A 13,452-nucleotide genomic window follows, 5' to 3' on the forward strand; every position below is an offset into this window, starting at 1 on the left:
AAATTCTCAGAAGACTACAGTAGCTCTACTCTGGGCGTCAGCCAAAAACACTGTGAGTAATGTAACTGTATCCACTATCTTCCAATCACTACTCTCTTTGTCCCAGAGTTCAATGACCTCTGCATTGCATATTTGCAAAAGCTTATTAACTTAATGTGGTACCAGGCTGACCTTTTCATCAAGGTAAAACTACAAGACTGCTAAGAATGCATCACATATCTTGTAGCAATAAGCAGAAGAAACAATAATAATGAATCAATAAGGCCAACCCATGTTAATTATTCTCCATTTTATTAAGATGTCAAAACTCAAAGGTAAAACAAAATAGTTGCAGCATAATTACTGCTTAAAGGATTTCACTTCACAGTTAAATGCAGGCTTAAACAGCCTAAACTGTTACATGAGTAAAAATTTGTTTTCATTATTGATAGTTGGAAGAAGAAGTCAACGAAGAAGTGCATTGAGACCTGGAAACTTTGGTGCCGAACAGAATAACTGATTTATTTCAGTTTTGGCTTTCAGACTATTTTTAGTCTAACATCAGGAGTTTTGCTTTCAGCAGGAACAGTAAAGCTCAGGCTGCTAAGACTGGCTGCTAATCCAGCAGCTCTCAAAATCAACCTTTTGAGAGCTCTTAAACTGTCACTTTCACATATAAAGTTTATTGGAGCCAGTGGGATTCAAGACTAAAGTTGCAGCTTTCCACATTACTTTTTGTTGAGCACACCAAAGCAACGTGTCGATCTGACACTAGCTGCTGCTGTAACTTCAGTCAGTGGTTATCCGGCTTAACATTGCACTATGACACAGAAACACACAGCAGCACAGTGAGGGATCCAGCATAGCATGGTGCAGTTAGCACTACTCTTTTCCATCAGTTACATAAATAGCCACAGGTTTCCTTAATTACCATTGTGAAGAAGGTGCTGCGCTATGAGCGTACTTTTTATAATAAATGCATTTACAATATGTGTCCATTTCCATCCGCAGAACCACTGCCTGTGTGTGTGAAGATGCTATAAAGTGATTATGTGCAAAATTTGTGTATACACACGGGTGCATATATGCTTGTGTGTCTACACAGCATGGCTGACTCAGTTTATTAAAGTGTAAGAACAAATTTTACCCATATCACTTCCATCTCTCCTGCCTTTTAAATGGTGTTACTTTTAAACCCAAAGCATTTAAATAAAGGAGTGAATGAAATGTTGGTGAAGACGCACGCTCTCCTTGTTGAACTTTCACGCCAACAAGTGCCTGTTTAATGTGGTTTTTAAACACCTGGGGGTAATACTGTATACCCAGCAAAATCCGGGGAGGGTATAATGGTATTAAAAAATAAATACTACCCAATTCTACTAAAAATGGAGATTAAGTTGTACATGACAAATAAATCAGTCCACACTGAGTCCAGACAAGATGGACCCAAGGCTTCGGGTTCTAACGCAGATAACATTTCCCACACTCAGCCAATCTATTTGGCGTCATTTATAGATACTTTGATTCTGTTTTTAGCCTTGTTTTCTTCAAGTATCTGGCCTAACACGATCCACTACTTTTTAGTTCACTTTACTTCATGTGTTTGGTCAATGTTTGGTTAAGATCAAGTTCCCACCCACAGCAAACTGAACTCCAGTGCATTTGGAAGCAAACCAAGACCCTTATATCCAAGAGGACAACAGTTCACTTCTTTTTTCAGCACCATCATTTTACTATCACAACATCCCAAACCACACACATGCCTTTGTTGCCTTATGGATAGCTGTAGAAAGACAGAAAATCTGGGGGGATGTATCTAAGGGTCTGGGCCAAGAGTCAAACTATTGGCTGGTGCGTTGAGGAGTGCAAGCTCTACTAAGTGGTTACAACCATCACCAATTGTCTGTGTTCTTTTCTTCCTTTTTTAGGTTATTTTTTTGGGTGAGCTTTTCATATTGAATGTGATGGGACAGCTGAAGAGAGACAGAAAGTATTGGGAGAGGAAGTAGGGGAAGATATGCACTGGGATTGGGAATTGATCCTACAACCAGTGTGTTGAGGACTCCTGCCTCTGTATGTGGGTGCCTGCTCTACCTGCTGAGCTAAACCAGTGCAGTCTGTTTTCAAAAGAAACAAGGAATATAATAGAAGACATACAGATCACATTTAGATGTGCCACACTGGCAGACCACAGCGACCAGACTGCATTCTGCATTATAATCCTCAGATTTTCATCATCAAATTTTAGATAGGTCCTGCGTTGATAGAGTAAAAGTGGGAGGTCTTCGTTTTGTTTTGTTTTGTTCAAATAAAGCTCAGCTGCTCCAACCCTTCTCTGCAGTGATTGGCTGAACTGTGATTGCAAAGAATAATAGATCAAACAAAAGATTCTCACCAGGGATACTGCTAGTAGTAACCAGTTAAAAATCTTTGCATTTTAATAAAAACATAATCTTTCCATCAATATTATGAAATAGTGGGACAGTGGTTTAGCTCAGCTGGTAGAGCAGGGGCCCGATGTACAGAGGCTACTGTCCCTGTTGCTCTGGTTTAGGGTTCAACACCTGGTGTTGATGCTATAAGGTGCATGTCATCCTACATTCTCTGTTTCACCCACATTTCCTGTCCTAATCTAACCAAGTGAGAGGTAAATTACTCACAGATTAGATAAGTTTGGGTACTGATCATGGTTTGAGCTATCACAAAGGTCCTTTTAAATTTCTTTATGCATCAGGAGCTCTCATTTTTTACAAGAGGCCTTTTATACAGTCTTCATGAGCATAAGTACATTTTGGATTCTCGCAGAACAGAACTCATGATTTTTATAAAATTCAAAGAAAAAGCCACTAAACCTGTCCTCTATTATTATGTCTCTCCCTATAAAGACTTTGGATTCTTAATTAATGATTCTTAATTAATAATTGATGTTGTTTAAGTTTTGCATTCAACAACTTGTTAAGAAGTTGAAGTTGATGATTTTGATTTTTGATATCAGAAATAAGTGTTCTTTGCTTTTTGCTGATAAAAAACTTAAGCACCTTTAATTATTGTATACTGTATACTTGTGGTACTCCACCTTACTCTACCCAAGAGCCAAACATGACATGCCCTTATTTATAACCTATTTCACCCATCTGGGCCGATCTTGTAAATTCAGTATCTCAATGAAACTTTGAGAGATTTTCTTCAAATTTTGCATAAACGTCCACCATGACTCATGTATATGTTGGCTTCATATTCATCTATTGCTCATGAGACTTCTACAAAGCAAACCAACACAGAAACCACCCCAGCTCCTCTTCTTAACCCACCACTGTACTTTCACTGTTCTGCAATCATAAACCTCTAGGAGGCATATAACCACCAGGTGGTAGTTCTGGTTTAATTCACGTGAAGTGTTTGACACAGTCTTCTTAGTCTTTTCTCTGTGACCCAGTTAGAAGACTCATTTTGCTATTTGTCCCTGAAGTAAATCTTAAAATTTATTGAAGAAGTTTCAGGTACATATAAATGAATATTTGGGTCTTTGGGAGCTGTTTTTTTTTTTTCAATCAAAAATAGACTGAAAGCTTTGAGGCAGATGCATCAGGTTGTAGATGTCCAGCCCAATGAGTTTCTGCTCTGTGGCCCTGGATTGGTTGATCTGTATTCATCAGAGGCATCAAATAATGAAGTAGCCTACAAATACTTTGTTACCTTACTTAAGTAGAAATTTTGGGTATCTGTACTTTACTGGAATAATTATTTTTCAGCCAACTTTTTACTTCTACTCCTTACATTTTCACGCAATCATCTGTACTTTCTACTCCTTACATTTTAAAAATAGCCTTGTTACTCCTATTTCATTTCAGCTATCCAGATAAATTGCGCCATCCGGATAGAGTGAATTTGATTGTGGTTGGAAGTATGCAAGTATAAACATAATACCATTCTGACACCCTATTGGTTTGTACGCAATCCATCGCACCTGCACACATGACACAAATCACATCACACTCCAGCAAGGAAATAATAGACGTATGTAGTACGAAGATGTCCGTGGCAGAGACTCAAGAGAACTCAAGTGAAATGTCCTAACCAAGCACCAGCGAGGAGGTTGGTAGCCAGGAAGATCAATACTTATGCAACTTAGTTACTTAGGCAACTAGTCATCACATCTTCCGCTCCATGAAACATGTTAATGCTCAGTAGTACACATATATGGTTCTTGAATCTATTTGCATTGTACTAAAATGCATTCAATGTGCATAAATGTGGCTGAAACAGGTGCATCCCAAATTTTTCAACATTAACATTTTAATATAACATAGTCATTATGGCCTTTAGAAAAATGTTTTTTTTGAGGAGGTGCTATATAGTAGAATGGAATGGAATGGAATTGTAAAATAGACTTGGCCCCTGAGACGCAGCCTAAGCTTTTGTCCTTAATGGCATTTCTTCCCCCTTACATTACTTTTACTTTTATGCTTTAAGTAGTTTTGAAACCAGTACTTTTACACTTTTACTTGAATAAAAAGCTTGAGTTGATTCTTCAACTTCTGCAGAAGTCTTTTTAAACCCTAGTATCTATACTTCTACCTCAGTAATGAATGTGAATACTTTTGACACCTCTGGTATTCATACATGGGTTGTATGGTTTTTTTCATGCTTTGGTAAATGTGCTATTTTAGTCTTGAGGTGGACACTCTTGTCAATGAGATTCTTAATCTCAGTTTTTTTTCCCAGCTTAATGGGCTTTAAATGAAAAAAATAAAAACTAAACAGAAAAAACAGCAGGCCACTGTTCTCTTGGTTGAAACAAGGACATGGCTCTGGGCTAAATTACTGTTCTGTAAGTACTAGCCTGTCTCAGCACCGAAATCTTAGCCAGGACATGCCAGAGAAACAGCAGTGGGTTTCACAGTATTCAACTGAAGAAAAAACACAGTGAAGACAGTCGAAGTCCTTTCCTTTGGCCATCAGTCATTCCAGATGAGATTTCAACATGTCAGACATTTTGGCCATCATCAGGGTGCCACATCACTGAAACAAAGCCCTACATTAGTTCCTCTTTGCATCTCTAAGTGCTGCTGTGACATCAAGTGTCACGTGCATAATGAATATGTAGGCCAGGTTCATCAGCTGTGGGAACTGTACACGTGCATCAATCCATTATTCTGGCACATCTTTCAGCACACAGGATGGTATGTTTGAGATATGAAGGCAGCACATTTCTGCATTGTTCGCATCATTCTGAAATTGTACTGGTGCGATGTTACAGCTCTGCTATAGCAGACAAACCTGATGCCAGGCTTTTAAACAATTCTTAAAGAAGAACTGTAGAAAGTCACAACAGTCTGTGGGGGGAGTCAGGACACTTTATTCTCTTGTGTTACATGCACAATGAGAGCATTCAGTCTGTTGTTTGATGAATTGCCTGTACCCTGTTCCTAGCCTTTTGAGGCATTTGAGGGAGTGCACAAAGACTGATAAATGACTTCAGAGGAAGTTACTTTAGTCAGAATCAGTCTGGGCCATAGACTTTGACTTTAAAACTAGAATTAAAAACTAAAATGGGTTTGTTAATCGGATTTCTTTCCCTTCTGCGCATCCAATGTTGCTCTGTTCTTCTTAGGGTTATGAGCTTCTTCGTTAGCATCATATGCAGTTCATCAAGTGGTGCCTTTTCTTCCCTGTTTGCCAGTTTGTGTTGTCTGCAAAGGGCCTTTAGCTCTTTCTGGATTTCATGTATCTTAGTTGCTCTGTTGTTTTTGAGGTATGGCTGTTTGGCCTGCCTCTCCTCTGTGCTGAATCTCTCAGCTGCTACTGTCAGGACCGTTGTTGTCATTGTCTGCAACCGTCCCTCCACATCACCTCTGGCCACCGATTCTAACACAATTTACAATTACTTCTTTTACATTACATGTTTTTTAAAATTGACATTACTTTGTAGAAGTCTGTTTTCACTTTGAAATTAAAACATTTTTTGTATTTTTTGTCAAAAAGCCAAATTAAATTGGCCTTGATTGATATATAAAATCAATAAAAGGATAAAACATCAAATGGGGTGAATATCTTTCATAGTCACTGTGTGGGTTGTGAAATCTTGGCTTTTAATCCTGCTCTGCCCATTATGTCTGTATACTGGTGATGAACTGTGAATGTATAGTAATATGATTGAATGTGATGCTAAAAAGGCAATGCTAGCACAGCCAGCAAGTAAAAAAAATAAATAAATAAATAAAAAGCCTTGTCAAAAACACCAAACAGGCAGTAAATTTCCCCATTTAGTAGAAGGAGAAGATGGAAATTTACTGGTGAGAAAAATTGTATGGCACGAGACACTCAGACCCCATACAAACCCAGACTGCTGCGAGAGGTTAGAGGTGGAGCTGCTTGTGACTGATGGGGGCTGTGCGTCAGCTTGTTTGTCTCCTATAGCTGTACTGGCATGTAGAGCTCTGAGTTTATGGTCCCATGGCTAAAAACCTCCTATTACCCAATCCCAGTAATAAACTGGCAGAAGTGGGTTACGGTGATACGATACTGAGTATCTGTTTCTGTGGGGTCAAACATTATCCACGTTTAGTAGTCCGCTGGTTCTTCAGGGAGCTCACATGATCCTGAAATGTCACAACAATGTCACTGCTGCAATGAATCCACAATGTGTGTCTGTGTGTGTGTGTATTTGTGTGTGTGATTGTGTGTTCCTCACGTGAGGTGTCACCATGGTAATCACGCTGAGGAATGCAGTCACCAATCCTCACTAAGACGTCTGGGTGGTGTGTGTGTTGGTGTGTGTCAAAGGTTTGTTGCTCCCTAATCACATGTCACTGTGGTGGTCTGCTCTCACACCCCTCAGTTTAACCAATCAAATACTGAGCATAAGACAATGTCACAGAGACGAGCAGGAGGACTCTTCTACCAAAACAATCCCAGACTCCAACTTTCTCAAACCAAACAGCAGCAACAACAACATTAACAACAACAATAACAACAACGGCGCAATTTAAAGAGTCGACCAAAGAGATGCTTCTAATGCTAAAGCAACGCCTCTTTTTGCTCTCATGCTGTTGTAAATGTGTGTACTGAGGTCAACATACTTTCTTAAAAAATTAAAGAAACAACAACAAAAAAACCCAAACAATTTCTACACAGTCCGTCTGCACAGTGTTCTGCATGCAAAGTGTACTCAGAAGCAAATCCCCCCTCTCTCATCAGTCTTTGCAAATCCACTGCATGTGCTCTGCTTCGTTTCTGGTGTGTCCCAGAAGTGCTGCTCCGCTAAATCTATTTTTGCCACTGGTCACAGCCAAACCGCACCAATCAACATAGAGTAGATCAATCCCATGGCAGTCAACTTCAAATTACAACACGTCAAAAAGAGTCCCAATAGTAAATCAACATTTCGTCCTGTGGCACAAACTACAGGTCACTGATCAAACAGTGAGTCATAGAGCTACTATGGTGCCACTGAAAAAGAAAAGTTACTTCTGAGATGGAAACAACAGAATTATGCATAAAAACCGTACATCCTTTGTAGAAATAAACATTTTAACTATCAAGTGTAATCAACCCTGGTAGAAGCAAAATAATTGTTGAATAATACAGGAATGATTCGCAAACCAAATCCAGCCGGAGAGAGGGGGGAGAGAGAGCGGTCAGAGTCAAGCTTGAAACATGCCGACTAACACCTGTGGCTCTTCAGCCAAGGTCAATTTCAAGCATTTGTTCGAGCATCTGAAACAGCATTTTGTCCGTCTGGTTTTTCACCCCTGGTTATTCATCCGGACACCCCTGGAACATCCACAGCACAACCTGGGGCTTGTGGCAACCCTGCAACCTGCCCGGATGGTACAATAGGCCATGCTTACTCGCCATACCACCCTCTACACCACCATGAAGGTGTAGACCATGTTAGTTTTTCAACATATCATTTGCTCAAGCCCCTGGTAATATGCAAGGACACCTGTATGACTCCCAGGGTTGTGTCAGTCCTTCTTCACGCCTGATTTTCCCTAAATCTTTGTCTTACTTCAGCTTCAAATGTCTAAATGTTATGTACAATACTGTATTTGTATTGAAAAAGAAACTTCACTGCTTTATTCTGAATTTTACTGTAATACTCTGCAATTCCTCCACTGCAGTCCTCACCTTTGCACCACTTTCTTGTTGTCTTGTGTTGGCTGGTCCATATTTGTTTTATATTCAGTGTTTAGTGTCTTCACATAGCAAGGGAAAATGGGTAAAAAAATTTTTGTACAAGTACAGAAAAGCTGATTCTGATTATGGTTCTAATGGTGACATGTTGTTTTGATTTTAACTTCAGTTAAAGAGTTTAATTTTGTAAAAGTAATGAAATATGTCTATGATGTTGTTATTAATTGACTTGAGTGCATTTTTACTGCATTTCTTTGTCCAGTGCAACTAATTAACCCTACAGTAAGTGCCAACTACACTTTACATGTGGGCACATGCTACTTTTGTCAAAACTCTCTCTTCAGCCTCAGTGTCAGTGCAGCTGAATTGAAGCTGTTTCTGTCCGTCACCCGTGCTTCACCTCCTTCATGTGTCAAATTATTAGCACTGATCTGGAAACTGTGAGTGTGTGATGGAGAGCTGAACGAGGCCTCTGGCCAGCTTGCGTCATGTGAGGGCCAGAGAGTCCTGGGAGCCAGAGGAGGAACTGCACTCTGAGAGATCAACAAAGTTTCATGCCGAGATTCACACTGACAGGCGGAGAAGAAAAAGCATTTGTTCACTTTCCAAGTTCTGGCAGAGATAGGCTCAGATCTGTCTCACATTTCTATCCCTCCTACTTTTCCTCAACACAAACTTCCTACAATCTGTGTTTTTTTAAAGATTGTCAAAATTTTGGTTGTAGCAATATTAATCAAATAAATTTATACCAATGTCCATTAAAATAGAATTTAAAGGTATAACCTTCAACATATAACTCAGACATTTAATTCTCAGGTTCATATAGAGTGAAAAATAAAAGGATGTGTTTAAAGTTTGGACTCTTGGACAAACACTTTCCCTTATTGTTTCCCAATTGATTTACAACCAAAATGTCTAAACATATACTGTATTTAACTTTGAAAAGGTTTCAAATGGATATGATATTTAAATGTAAACATTTCTAACTAAGACCGACACATAATAAAAATACTGACAATGACATCTAGTATGAAAGGAACCATAAAGATTTTACCTTGCAAAATCCTGTATTTTTAGTTTTGTTGTGCATGTGTAAAAACATTTTGTGCACACAGAACATTTTATGGAAAACATCATAATACATAATACATAGCATTATATTTTACAATTTCAAACCTATACACATGCATAAAACAGATCTAAAAAAACAAGAATCTTTATAAATGTGCAAATTTTCTTGAGTGCACAAAATATTTTCACATCTATAAAGCCTTTTACACATTCCCCTTTTTAAAAGCTTAGTAGTCCAACGCCTTAGTATGATGTTCTGATGGTGTCAAACCCTGTCAGATAAACTAATCTGATCACTGTAGAGTTTATGTTTCTCTTAACACTTAACTTACTATTACTGTAACTGCTCTTTTAATGGATGCATGCGTGACTTCAGCTGGCATGTCAGAGCAGGTCAAACTCACCAGACTTTCCCTCCCAGGCGAGCCCGAGCACTCCGCTGTAGTCTCTGTTGGTGAGCAGGTAGGACAGACAGAAGTTTCCCCAGTTGTTCTCTGAGTACAGACTCAATAGTTTCTCAGGCCCTATGTACAGAGGGTTCAGAGGATCCTTTTTATTCTCCTCCGTCATCACCTGGAAGGACACAGGTATACACACAGGTTGATCAAATATCCATGAAGCAATGCCCTGGACACAAGATTACAAGTCATTACAAATATGCCCCAAAATAAGCATTGTATTTCAGATATTGAGTATACCTGGGACTGAAAGTAAGAAAACATACATGCACTTTCCAGGGCTGATTTATTTACCCTTTTTTTCAACCAAAATGTTTCTTTACTGTTCCATTCTTACAAAAAAAAAAAAAAAAAATCCCCCCCAAAAAACAAAGGAAGTCACGACATGTTTATGTAATAAGAATTAAACATGAGAAAGCCTGGATTAAAGGTTGTATCAGCCTATCAGAGACCAGCATCTGCTGTGCAGCCTCACTCTATGACAATGGGACAATGGTGTCATTGTTGGAGCTTACTGTTAGGGATTTCACTTGGAAGTTGATTAGCTTGATGCCATCAAAGTCCACTTTGTCAAAGATGTCGTTCACTGCTCGCATGTAGGAGGCAACCTGACAAAAACAAACATTCATGTGAGAAGATGGCCAAAATTGTATCCTGTCTGGAAACTCAAGATTTGTTTGTGTGGTCATAAAAGCTTGACACATGCAAGTTGAGGAACCAAAAGGAGGCCACAAAAGAAGCAGAACGTAGGCATGCAAAATGCGAGAAAAATATACGATGGGTGAAAACATTATTTAATATTTCAAAGACAATATGAAGTGTAACCGCCCCCCAAACTTAAGAGCGACCATTAGCTATGAATATCAGAGTCCATGTCTATCTGCTGTTCCTCATGTTAACACAATATCTAAATATACAACAAGTTTCTCATTAATCTATAATCAATCCTAACAGTACATTTAAATTAATTAATTGGGGTCAAAGATATCTGGCTACAGCTTCATCTGACTGTATCACGGTGTTGTTAAGCATGATCATCATAAACTCCATCATTTCTTGTATGTTTGTTATGATACTAAAATTTGAAATCATAATAGGATATGATATGATACAATACAATACTAATAAAAATCAAGTAATATCCATTTCTGATTTAATGCCATGACTATAAAAATAAGAAACTAAAAGGCACACAGTATTGGTCAACTTCTTGTTTTCCGTTATCTAAAATTTTAGACAAACTCTTGCACACCATCTAAACTGCACAAAAACAGTGGCAAAATTTTGGCACTCTAACATTGTCAAGATTTTTATGCCATTTAGAAAGCGTGCAGGAGTTAGAGGCTTTTCTTTATTGGCAAGATTCAGAAATTAAGGATTTTTTTGTCATACTCTTAAGTGACTCCAGATGTGCTTAAATGCTAAGATGTAAAACTAATGTCATGGTGAGTAGTTTCAGCTGAGCACCTCTAAACAGCATCATCTTAGGTGCCGTGTTTTGAGCTCTCAAAGCTGTCGTGGAGGTCAGGTCCAAAAAACAATGAATCAAACGCTGTTTTCCCTAAAACACAAAAAAGTATTTCAAAGCAGTAAAAACATTTTGACTCTCTGCCCCGCCTGTTGGATAAATGGTGCACATTCAAACCCAAAAACACAAATAAACAAAACAAACACAAACATCCTTGATCAAGTTTGGATTGTGATACATAATCGGAGCATTTGAAGTCATTCCAGGTTATTGAAGCGGTACTTTTCACTGTGGGTGGCAAAGCCAGTCACATTCAAAGGAGCACGAGTTAAATGGTCACATGTGAAGGTCCATACAGCAAGAGACAAGCATACAGAGAAGCATACATGTAAATATTGACACCTTGAACAGAGGAGATGGTGAAAAGCAGGTCAGCAGTGATTGATGACAACCGTTTTGTCTATTTACAGTTAAAGATCACCTCACGGCATCACTTAGTGAACTTTTTCTCATGGTGCAACAAAAGACTGGCACTGAACCAGAGACCATGTTTAAGCTGGAAAGAATCTAAAGCAGGTCAGATGAGGTTATGAACAGACGGACAGCAGGAGGACAGCCAGGGGAGGTCAAAAAAGCACAGAGAGAAAAGGACAGAGATTTGTGGTGATTAACTGACCTTGATGTGACAACAAAGAGATCTAATTAATAAAAGACAACACAGGCAGGAAGAAAGGACAACATACTAAAGTGCAACTTTGAGCTGAACCTGGATCAGACAATGAGAACATGGATCTAAAATAATCAAATAAAGACAAATCTGTGATGCTCTACTTTCTTATCAAAGACCAAATATGAGAGTTGATTATCTTTATTGGTTTAACATTGAGAAAATCCACAAACAAGCTGAAGTAAATCTTACATCACTGGATTTCCATTTCAGCATGTGGCTAAACTCTGTCACGTTAGCATCACACATGACCTCTGACCTCAATGACAAGCACTCTGCTCAAACAGAGAGACTTTAACACACAGACAGGCTCAAATCACTGTTTTCCTCATTTTCCCTGAGGCTGAAAAGGCACACCAGCAGCTTTTCAGCATCATATCAAATAAATCTGAGTTCATGTCAGGTCTGTCAACCTTTGAACCAAGACCGTCTTAGACCAGGAAACCTTAATACAAATATTTCTAATTAGCTTTACAAGTGAACTCATAGTTTGTACCATGTAAGCTGAAAAAGAATGTCCCTCAACCCCCCCCCCCGCCCTTAGAGACAAGCTGATTCAGAAATTTAGCAGCTCTAGAAAGGTCAAGAGTGGAGGACAGGGGGTCAAAAATGTTTGACGTTTTAATTATAATAACCTACTTCAAACAGTGCACCAAATACAAAAGGGCTACTAAAATGACCTCTACGTTTATACACAGTTTATGATCAGAGCTCATAACATCATTCTGTTCTCTTATTGTCTTATTGTCTTTAAATATGGAGTGACTCACACAAAAGCCAACACAAATTCTATTTTATGTTTCAGAAAGTATTAGAACTGTGAAATGTGACTACTTTGAACATACTATTGATACATTTATTTAAGTTGAACCTGAAACTGCACATATAATATAAAAAAACACAAAACAACTTACGTCCCCATGATATTCAGAGGCTGTTCAAAATTAAGGACGGTGGATGAGTTAAGCCTTTGGATAAGTTCTGATGCACATTTGAAAATGCACTTCACTGAGTGCATTTTTTTTAAGTTAAAAATAATGGGATAAGTGAAAAAGGTAGTTCTGGTGTGAAGGTATTTTGTAAAAGAGTGAGACTTATATTTGTATTTTTTTCTGATATTTACATGCACAGCATGAAATTCTTGGAATTGGTGAGACCATACCTCAGTAGCTACAGAGTATGAGAGAGTCACAGAAAACGTGATTCCTCGTAACTTCATTTTATTTTGATGGGCATATTTTGTTTAATACTGACTTAAATGAATGACTTCTACTTATATTTCTCCATGTGCAGCATGTCCTCAGCAGTGCATGTGCAGTTATTTCTTTCCTGCAGGTAATGAGGAGAAGACGGAGGTGACCCGTCCTTGTATTTCCACACTGACTGTCGGGTGTAAAGGCACCTTAAGGATCCTAACTTGGATTATTGCTTGTGATCCAGCTATGCTGTGTGCCAAAATGTTCTCATAGAAGTTTCACAACATCCTTCTTACTGATGCCATGTGCAATGCCATGACAGCTGTGTGCGTCTGTGCAGGCATGCAGCCCTTTACTTAGCTTCAGCGCATCAACACCTTTCGCCTTACTGACCGTTTTAGAATATGTCACTGG

At 38.7% G+C, this 13,452-nt stretch overlaps 1 protein-coding gene across 1 annotated transcript in view; it reads right to left on the reverse strand.

Annotated features, from left to right (window-relative positions):
• The window catches only part of si:ch1073-396h14.1 (disintegrin and metalloproteinase domain-containing protein 10), a 64,557-nt gene that overhangs the window by 11,528 nt on the left and 39,577 nt on the right, over positions 1–13,452 (reverse strand). Inside the window, exons 8-9 of the mRNA XM_041791855.1 lie at positions 10,163–10,255; positions 9,594–9,762 (exon numbers count right to left, since the gene is read on the reverse strand). Of these exons, the coding sequence (XP_041647789.1) occupies positions 9,594–9,762; positions 10,163–10,255 (262 nt within the window). The remainder of the gene's footprint in view (positions 1–9,593; positions 9,763–10,162; positions 10,256–13,452) is intronic.

This window comes from Cheilinus undulatus, linkage group 7 (assembly GCF_018320785.1).
Source record: "Cheilinus undulatus linkage group 7, ASM1832078v1, whole genome shotgun sequence".
In the NCBI taxonomy this organism is placed as follows: Eukaryota; Metazoa; Chordata; class Actinopteri; order Labriformes; family Labridae; genus Cheilinus; species Cheilinus undulatus.